The sequence below is a fragment of the Elephantulus edwardii genome, unplaced genomic scaffold, assembly GCF_000299155.1.
Source record: "Elephantulus edwardii isolate Elephantulus edwardi_28Jun2011 unplaced genomic scaffold, EleEdw1.0 scaffold00069, whole genome shotgun sequence".
Lineage (NCBI taxonomy): Eukaryota > Metazoa > Chordata > Mammalia > Macroscelidea > Macroscelididae > Elephantulus > Elephantulus edwardii.
The window spans coordinates 11,859,005-11,869,897 of NW_006399819.1; the positions used below are offsets into that span (position 1 = coordinate 11,859,005).

Below are 10,893 nucleotides of genomic sequence, written 5' to 3' on the forward strand. Positions count from 1 at the left end.
GACAAGAACAAACTGGGAGGAGGGTAGAGAGAATAGTGCAACAATGAATGAATGGAAACCCAAAATCTCTGTAAATGTTTATGAAAATTAATAAAATATAGAAAAAAAAAGAACAAAATTATTGTTAAATACCAAAAAAAGGGGGAAAGAAACTAAATGCTTTGCTAACAAGTTTATTTCAGCTCACAATGACCTTCTGTTAGGTTTCTGAGGCTTCAAGTCTTAATGGGAAAAGAAGATCCACCTTTTCCCTTTAGAGTTACTGGTGGATTCAAAGAAGCAAAGATGTGCAGACTTTTCGTTGGCAATGCAGCTGGGATGCGATTTCAGGAAGAAATCAGGAAAAAGTCCTCTAGATATATTTAGTTGTTATATAACAAGTAAACAATATAATCAGCCATTTATTTTGTAACGGTATCTAATATCCACCCCTGAAGGAGGCAATTTTTTGAGTTTGAGAGTTGCTTAATTCTGAATACTGAGGATGTTGTGGGTTTAGGGAGAAAATACAGATTGGGGACCTACAGATTTTGCTCTCTGCACTCATCTAATGGAGAGTTGCCAGGTGTTGCTTCACTTTTGTACTGTGTACAACAGTGTGTGTTACTGGGAGACCACAAACAGGTCTTCTCCATCAACCCAGTGTCTGGGATTGAATATTCTGAATTTTCCCTAGAGGTTGGTTTCCTTTTCTGGGTGTGCACAGTTGTGAAGCAGACCATTCATATGAAGAAAAATCAACCAGAAGCATAGAACCTAAACAAAAATTTGCTTGCCATCAATTATTTGCATACACAGTGTAGATTTTCATGAACATACTACTAACCATTCTCTGTGCTTCTGCTCCCTTGAGGAAGAAAAACAGTAACCCACAGTTAGAAAGAAGAGAGGTATTACTACTTAGTAGCAATTTGCAATCAGGTGACTCTCCTGAACCAAATGAACCCAGTAATGATATAGGGATAAAATCTGAATGAAAAGAGTGTAAAAGTATTATCAGGACAAAACCCTTCCATTTCTTCCTCTCCATACTTCTTGGAAAATATGTATGTGTGTGTGTATATATAAACTCTTTATGAATCCTGCAAATTTCCATGACCCTTCCTTTGCCAGCACAACCTATTTCTGTGGGTGAGTAATCACTTGCAGGATTTGGGCTTCACATGCCAAGCTCAGTGGTGGATTACCTGAATATCCTGCTTTAGCTGGATCTAAAAACCTCACAGAGAGCAAGGCTTGATAATTAAGGTAAACCATGTTAAAGATAGTTTCGTGATATTGGGGCAAAACTGGTTTTCCAAGATATATTTGCATTTTCCCTCCTCCACAACATGAAGAAGACTCTTCCCTTTACTACACACTCACATGGCAACCATCAATCGTCTTTTCGCAAATGTAGTATCGAGTTTGCAGTGAATGTTTTTCCCTTCCCAAAAGGCTGGCAATAAGGAGCTTGAATAGCTTTTTTTTTTTTTAAAAAAAATATAAGCAAAAGGACATAGTTTTCAGGAATGTCTTCTTAAAATTTGAATAAGGTGAGGAGGAAAAGCAGCAAAACCACGCGCAACAGCATGTAGTTTAAGAACTAACCCAAGATGTCTTTAGTTCATCCCTTAAAATCTCCTCACATTTTCAAAGTGTGCTCCGTGCAGATGTTACCATGATGTGGTCTGAACACCGAGCAACAGGAGCTAAGCCCACCTCGCCAGTGCTCGAGCCCCTGTCTCTATGTGGGTGAGAGTTGGTAGGGGACAGATGGGCCAGGGAAGCAAGAAAGAAGAATCAATCCCTTCCAAAGTGACCAAAACGTGTTCCGGAGTTCATTTCACTGAAAGCGCAGAGCGGCTTGGGTGCCTGTCTCGAAGCTCTTGCTGGATTGAGATTTGTTTTTTTGCATCTCCACCTCCTTCCTCCAGGCTATCCCCCAGGAAAGCTTCTTTCGTCCACACTTCCTTTTCAATGTGAAGGTCTCCAGCCTCGGTAGGTAGAGGGACCTGGACTTTTAAGTCCTTGTATTTCGAGTCTGTGCTCACCTCACTGGGAACCACCTCCCCTGGCCTTCAGCCTCAGGGTGCATTGCCGGGCCGCTACCTGCATCCTACCCTGAGTGTTCGCATTTAAGGGGTGCGCTCGGGAAGCTTCTTTCCAGAAGCCGGCTCCCAGGCTGAAACTCGATTACAGAGACCCAGCCATCATCAGCCGAGGACCGTGGCAAGCCTCAGGAAAGGCAGCAACCCCTAGGTGAGCGGACCAGTGAGCTCCTGCGAGCCCCTTCACTTCCAGGTCCCTAGTGGATAAGGTGAGACCGGGTGCGGCTTTTCACCCTGAATCCCTCTAATCTTCAGACCATCTCCCGGTACTCTCCCAGCCCTGACCTCCTACCTCGAAAAGCTGAGGGATTTCCCTCCGGGTCAGGTACTCCTTGGCATCGTTGGTGTTCATGGCTGTGCCGCGCGTGCTTTGGGGCGCAAGAGGAGGAGGCTCCAGGGCTGCAGCGACCGAGGTTGGGGCTGGTGAGGTCCACGCCGAGCACGCGTGCAGCCCTTTCTGTCACACACACTCACGCTCAGCCCTCTCTGTCTGAGCACAAAATAGGGCTCCTCTCCCCCGGGGCTGTGGTCTCCTTGCTCCCGCCGCCCCCGCCTCGGAGCAGGTCCCCCACGCTGAGCTGCGGGCTCCGAGCAGCGCCGCCGCGGCTTCCCGGGCTCCCTGGCAGCGCGGGCGCCAGGGGCGGGGCCCGGAGGAGATGAGGGCGGACAGCGCGGCGGCGACTGGAGGCAGCAGCCCGCCCGCCTCTCCCCTCCGCGCCGCACCCTGCGCTCTTCCAGGGATTGAGTCTGCGGCGGCGGCGGGTCACACTGCGCGGGCGGGCGAGTGCGGAGGTGGGGACGCGCGCGCGCGGGCTGCTCTCAGACGCACCTCTGGGTGCCGCACCGCAGTCAGAGTGCGGCGCTTCTCTGCGCGTGCCGCCCACGGGACGCAGTGACCCAGGACCTGGTGACCGAGGGAACAGGCTTGGAGTCTCTAGAAACCTGTTACTTCTTGTCTCTTCCCACCTTAAACACACACACACACACACACACACACACACGCACACACACACACATACACACAGTTACCCTCGTGTCTCCAAGGACCTTTAGTGAACAAACTTCATAGTCACACAGTTTATAATTTACTCCTAAGATCACTGGGTCCTTCATGATAGAAAGCAAAGTAAGGTGCATTTGTGGTATGGAAATGAAACCAAAAACGGAAGGTGCTGTGGTCCACTCAATTCTAACCCTTCTCGACCCCCAGTTGGTTTCGGAGAACGCGAATCTTTACGGGAGGAGACTTTTTCTCTGTGGCCCCACAGACAACACAACAGAGCTGCTGGTGTGGAAGACAGGCCCTCCAAAAGAATTTCTCATTCTTAGTTATCTCTATCCTTCAAGACAGTTTTGTTACCTGGTCTCAATTTTTTTTTCCCCCTGTCAGAGTCACAAATCTATACAGATATCAGTACAAGGCCTTATGTTATTTACCATAGAGTCAGAACTGGCCCCTGGCTGACCCTCCAAGAGGGGTTTCAGAGACAGTTAATCACAGGAGAGGAGATTGTTCATCCTACTGCGGAGCAGCTGGTGAATTTAAAACGCTTGCCTTCCAGATTGCAGTTTACCTTCTTGCCACTAGGCCACCAGAGCTCCGGCATTTATAATAGAATTTATTTCATATAATCAGAATACTCCCTAGAAAGAAGAGCGGTGAGATTATCAGTGAGATGGCTTGACGTTGGCTGGCCTCCTTCGTTGTTGTTGTTGTTAAGGCCTTATTATGAACCCAAAATCACCATTAACAGGAAGATTAATTCCTAGTTAACGAGTTAATTATCTCTACGGAAAAGAACTGGAGGTGGAGGGAAGTGGGTGGTGATGGAGAAGGCCTGCTGTTATTAAGTGCTGTTGAATGCATTTTGACTCACAGCTATCCTATATGACTTAGTAGAGCCACACCTTCGAGTTTGAAAAGGCTATATATTTAAGGGAACAGATTGCCAGGTTTCTCCCACAAAACAAACTGTTGGTTGAGTTCCAGTTGTCATCCTTTCTTTCAGCAATAAAGTGGAGAGCTAGATTGAGCAAGGTCTTGATAAATGGGGTAGGCAAACATCACTCACTAGAGTTGAGGACAGTGGATGGTAGATGAGTCAAGGTGTACCCATCCATCCTGTCTCCCATAGTAATTCATTTCCTCCATTTTACGACAATCTTTCATTAAAATGGTCCATATTTGTGGGAAAACTATGCACAAGACTTAAAACTGTTAAAGTGTCTGTTCGTGAAGAAACAAGAGTATGGAGACACCAGCATTTAAGGTCTGGCCAGAGATAGAGCCCACGCTGCTTCACAAACCAAATGTCTGACTGTCCTTTTCAGTTTCTATTTTGTAGACATTTTCATGGTTCTTTTCTTGTCACACAAGCAACTGCTATTAAAGCCTTGATTATAATTGTTTTACCTGAGAGAAGAAACTCTAGAATGAATTAATTTACTGAAAACTGAAGTTTTCCTGAACACTTGCGAAATCATGTCAGCCTAAATGAGACATGTATTTTGGTGCCATAGAAATTGATTTCTGCCCTTGGAATTTGCTGCAACGCTAAGAGTTCATCATTTCTTCACTTTATTTGAGATCAAGGCACAGCGAATGTAAAAGCATTGCCCTTTCCTTGTAACAACCATGTTTAAAAAGGACCAAGATCTGTAGCATGGAGACTTACTTGGTGAGCAGGGCTGAGACGAGCAACTCAGGCCTGAATAGGCCACTTACTTACTGTATTATTTTTCAAGGGCATATTTTCAAGCAAAAATATTGCAGGGCACAGCTAACATCTCCCCTCTTCTGGTCCTGGCCCATGAATACATGGACATGATACATGATACATGATTCTAAGTATACTTTAGGGTAGCTGATCAAATGATAGGCTACTTGTACAGAGAGAACAGACAAAGAAAACTCTATTGCACTAAAATTCCACATGACTCTAAAACTATCAAAAGAGGAGTTATGGCCAGTTATCAACAGTTGGCCTTGTGCACTAACAATTGGTGTATTTTGGTGTTTTCCATAGTGAAGAGAGCTGTGTGAAAAAGAATATGTTAATCATTACTTTTGCAAAGGGAGTGTGGCCTTGTGGGAAAGGGTTTATAGGAAGAAAGTATAATGCTTAAGAGATATCTTGGTATTATAAATAGTTCACACTCAACTGTCATTGTTAATACTGTTCAGTCAGAACTAACTCATAGCTTAGCCTATGGGGTCTAGTAGGTTTTCAGAGAAAGATAATTGCACGGGAGATTTTCCATCTTTCTCCCATAGAGCAGCTGGTGAATTTGCATGTCTTTGAGTTGTCAGTGCAATTCCTAGCCATTGAACCACCAAATTTACCTTTGCTCATCTATTACTCTAAAATTTGAGATCCAAATCCACCCAGTGGCACTGTGGAAGAAAGCCTTGGTGATCTACTTACGTAAATATTACAGCTAAGGAAAACCTACTGAGTAGGAGGAAGACTCATTAACAATCTGTTTTATGCAGGAAGTGCTTGCTGCAGAAGGTCAAGGACTGCAGCCTTCAATGTGGATTGAAGCTCAACATCAAGAAAACAAAGTTTCTCACCACTGGGCTGATTGATAGCATCCAGATAGATAGTGAAGAGATTAAGATTGTTAACAGTTTCAGCTTGCTTGGCTCCACAGTCAACACTCTTGGCACCAGCAGCCAGGATGTGAAAAGATGAATTGCAAGTCTGTTGTCAGAGACCTCTCCAAAGTACTGAAGAGCAGTGATGTCAGTCTGGAGACTAAGGTGCCATGTTGTTGTTGTTAAATGCCGTCGAGTCGCAGGCGACTCATAGCGACCCTATGAAGGAGAGTCCTCAATGCTTCGGTGTCTTTCATCCTCTCTCCAGGTACATAGGGTTTCCAGAGGCAAGCTGTTACGGAAGTGGATGCTACTCCTGCTTCCAAGCTCGTTTTAACTGGGGAGCTCCACCCCACTCTCTGTCCACATTGGGTAACCAACCATTAACACATTTGACATATCAGTATCACAGTGCCTTAAGCACTCTAAAAAAAAAAGTAAGGTGCCTTAACATGTACACTTCATTTTGTTTTTTAAAAAAAGCAAAAAAACCCCAATATTATTCAAAATAAGAAAAACAAAAAAACTTAGGAGACAAAAGTACCATGGTCTTTGCAATAACTTGCTATACATCAGAAAGCTGGACAGTGACTAGGGATGTTAGGAGAATTGATGTCTTTGTGCTATAGTGCTACAGAAGAGTATTGACTATACCATGGACTGCTAGGAGAACAACCAAGGACATCCTGGAGAGGCAACTGCTTGCTATGTATCAGAAAGCTGGACAATGACTAGGGATGATAGAAGGAGGATTTATGTCTTTGAGCTGTGGTGCTGGAGAAGAGTACTGAATATACTATGGACTGCCAGAAGAGCAACAGGTTTGTAGAGAGGGTGAGACCAGACTATTCCTTGGAGGCACAGATTCTGAAGCTTTATCTGACATACTTTGGACGTGTTACAAGGTGGAATAAATCCTTGGAGGGGGACGTCATGCTTGGGAAGGTGGAGGGATAGCACAAGAGAGGAATACCCTCAATGTGATGAATATATTCAGTAACTGGAGTAATGGGAGTAGGCATGTCGGAGACAATAGGGCTGTTGTACATAGGGTTGCTATGAATCACAGGCAACTCAATAGCACAAAACAGCAACAACAACATTGTGTAACAAAGTCCACATGAGTATCAACTCTGCAGCAAAGTGGGGAAAAGTTAAGAGCCAGGCTGTTGGTTTGGAAGAAAGGACAACATGCTCCAAATGCTTGCTTGTCATAGGAAAACTGGCTTGCCATTCCCCATGGTGAAATTCTTGTGGATGTTGTAATTTTTAAGAGTATACAAAGTGCTCATGGCCCTTTGTTTATTTACAGATGCATCCTGTGGGAAAGGTCAAGAAAGCCAACAAATCAAAGGTATTTCTGTATATCAAGTGTCTTTAAATGGAATCCCTTCTCCTTCCACTTTCAGAGAGTGTGCAGGATTCTGAGATCTACCAGTGAGCAAGATAGACAGGGCTCCTACAGAAATATACTTGCATTCTCTGAGTGTATGAGTAGATGAACAGCAACCAAGCGAAATATATAAACAGCATGATATAAGGTAGACAAACAACAGACAAATACCAGCTACCACACTCCCCACACACACACTCCAAATAAGAAGACATGGAAATAGCAGAAAAGCATATCAGAGAATGTTAAATAGTGTCATAAAAATGGATTAGAATGAACTGTTGATTTACAGCAAGGAGGCAAAAGGTTCAGATGTGTCTGCTTGGAGCAGCAGAGAAAGTCAGATTGACGATAACTGGAATGATAATGACTAGGGCATTCCAAAAGACTGACTAGGGCATTCCAAAAGACCAGATATCTTTGAGAAGGAGGCTTTTGTACTAATATTCCCCAGAAGACACCTAAAAGAGAGGATGGTGATGATGTCGAGGCTACATCTTAGGAAAAGACCAAGTCTGTTCTGTATTAGTCAGATGTTTACAACCAGAGACCATTTGCCCCATCCATGTAGAGAAGACTCAAAGGTTCTGTATGAAGACCATTGTCCTTCCCTCATCCACTCCTAACAGGTGTTTTTATCATCTGTAATTTAACTGAGGCCTGTTTAAATTATAGCACTAAAATTAAATGAATTTTTCATGTTGCTGTCTCCTTCCCTAGGAGGGAAACCTAATAGAGTCAGCAATGGCTGATAATCTAGTCCTTAATAATGATAAAATGAGAAATTTTTCCAAGGTAAAACTCTTCTGCATGTTTGTTATAAGTAAGGCACCATGTGAAGTAGTTTATGTAAACGATATTGCATGTTTAATACTTAATAGCCTATGAGCTGTCAAAAGAACAAAGAGCTATGTCTTGGAGAAAGTGTGGCCAGAGTGAGGACAAGCTTCATCTCATTTAATTTGAATATGTTGTTAGGAAGGGCTATTCCTTGAAAAGGTGAAGGGTCAGTAAGTGAGAGGAAAATTCTCAAAGAAATGAATTGACACACTGACTGCAGCAATAGGCTTAAGTATGTCAGAGATGATGAGGATGGCACAGGATAGGCCAGGGTTCGTATCTATTGTTCAGAGTCACTGTGAATTTTCCTTGACTTGTTGGCATGTAATAACAATATCATATTTCATTCTCAAGTCAACCCTATAAGATATGTATTATTCTAATAGCAAAGAATAATATCTGACAGACAAGCATTTTTACCTACAAGATGAAAGAAAAATAACCAATACATTGACTGTCCACCTCAAGCACGTGTGACTTATCTCTACGCTCTCCCTGCTACATTCCCATTGATACAGTAAGTAACTGGAGCAATGAGGGTTGGTGTGTTGGAATTAGTGAGACTGGCTCAGAACATGGAAGGGTTCAGAGCTGCTGTACATAAGGTCACTGTGCATCGCAGGTGACTCAAAGACACATAACAACAATAACATACTATGACAGGTTTGGAAGCAGGAGTGGCATTCACTTCCTAAACAACAAGCATGTGTCGAAACTCTATGAACTTTGATAAATGTCGCTAGTTGCAGAGGGTGGACTTCAGGCCTTTTGTTCCTAGGGTCGCTATGAGTTGTGCTTCACTTGACAGTAATCAACAAAAACAACAACAAATTGCAAAGATATATTAGACTTGAAGAACGGAATGTCACCAGTAGTAAGCATCTGTCAGTCCCGTAGTAGAACTGTGCTGTTTACTCCCTGTGCATAGTCCAGCCTCTTAGAACTACATCCTGTTTCAAGTGCCATTATCGTGACTATGTCTCATAGTGTATCTATGAACAACAAATCTGTACCTGGCCCTGTTCTACACTATCCCCCTGATCTCTGTTTAGCCTACTGTTACATCACCATAGCACCTTACATTTGTCTAGTGTTTTCAAGTTGGCAAAGGCCTTTCTTTGTTACCTTTCAGTGTTTTCCAAGAAATCACCAATCTTTTCTCCTTTCCTCCATGCTTTCCTTTTTTCTTTTCTTATTTATTTTTCTTTTTTAGAAGGTATTTTTTTAATATTTGGAAAAGAAAGTCTTATTATGTGAAACATAGCCAAGAATAGCAAGACATGTGTAGCCCCAAGTTCATCTCAGTAGGTATTCTAATTATTCAAAGTCTTTTTCTCTGAAAATCTTTGCTTGATTCAGAGGCTAAACAGGCAAAAAAACATTGCTAGGCAGTGAATTTATGAATGTTGAACTTGTCTCATTCAACTTCATATGCATTATCTCCCTTCTAATTATCCTGTTTTCTATGCTAATTAACAATCCACAGGCTCATTTGTAATGTTGAAACAATTTGCAAATATTTTATTTACCTAGAAAAATTTTAATTACTTTGAGATTTTCCATTTATATTGCTAGGTATTTTCAAGTCCATTTCAATTCATACAACAAGAATGAAAGGCTTCCCGGTTTTGTGCCATTCTCACAGTCATTGTTATGTCTGAGCCCTGTTTTATAGTGAGTGTGTCAGTCCATCTCATTGAGGGCTTTCCTTATTTTTCACTGGCCACCTACTTTACCAAACATGGTGTTCTTCAACAACTGGTCTCTCCTGATAACATGCTCAAAATATATGAGGCATTATTCTTTTTAAAAAGCACCAGCTATACTTTCTCCAAGACAAATTTATTCAATCTTCTGGAAATCCATGTTATATTCAATAGGATTCTCCTTCACAATACTTCAGATACATCAATTCTTAGTCTTCAGCATTTATTATTTACCTTTTCAATGGTTATGAGGTAATGTAAAAATAAAATGGTGTAGGTCAGGTACACTTTAATATTCATAGTAACAGCTTTGGTTTTTAACACTTTAAAGAAGTATTTTAAAACATATTTCCCCAGTATGATAAATAATTTGATTTCTTGATTGCTGATCCCATTGACATTGCTTGTGAATCAGGTAAAATGAAATACTTATCAATTTTGCTACTTTTTCTGTAAGAACATTTGAATGGTTTTATATACTTTCTGATAAACATAGCTCTTGTTTGGATGTATACATTCTAGAAGACCTTTCTGAGGCTTGCCTTTTGTAATTGTAGGTGTACACACTAGTCTGAAATCTTGAGCACATAGATTTAATCTATGAAAGAAATAGTTAACATTTAGAAAAATACAATCATCTATATATCCATCTATTAAATTATTATTAATACATTATATGCAAGGTATAGCTAAGATTTGAAGAAATATATCCACCCCTCCATCAATTTATTAATAAAGTCACTCATTTATCAAACATGTGTTAAAATTACTATTCTTTTTATTTAAGGTCTTGGGCTTTGACCCACTGGCTTCTGGGAAAAGTGAACATACCTGCTTTTCCTTTTACCTACCTGAGTGGGGCCAAGATGACTCTCCTGCCTCTCACGTTGCTCTCTGCCCCAAAACTATTTAAGGTGTTGGGGCCTGACCTGCTGCTTCTAGGAAAAGTGGGCATACTGATACTTGGACCAGTGGGCAGTTGCCAGAACAGAGCAAAGAAACAGTGCATGGTTCAAAATTGGGAAGGGCGTACACCAGGGATGTGTCCTATCTCCATACTTTTCAATCTATATATGGAACAGATTATCCAGGAGGCTGGGCTCTACGAGGAGAAATGTTTCATCAGGATTAGAAGAAGATTCATCAACAATCTGGGTTACACAAAAAGTGTTCACTGCAGAAGGTCAAGGACTGTAGCTTTCAATATGAATTGAATCTCAACATCAAGAAGACAAAGATTCTCACCAGTGGGCCAGTTGGCAGCAT

The 10,893-nt window shown here is 42.0% G+C and overlaps 1 protein-coding gene across 1 annotated transcript in view; it reads right to left on the reverse strand.

Annotated features, from left to right (window-relative positions):
* The window catches only part of AK5 (adenylate kinase 5), a 531,421-nt gene extending 528,979 nt beyond the window's left edge, over positions 1-2,442 (reverse strand). The window contains exon 1 of the mRNA XM_006888596.1: positions 2,383-2,442. Coding sequence (XP_006888658.1) covers positions 2,383-2,442 — 60 coding nt within the window. The remainder of the gene's footprint in view (positions 1-2,382) is intronic.
* Between the last annotated feature and the right edge of the window lie 8,451 nt (positions 2,443-10,893).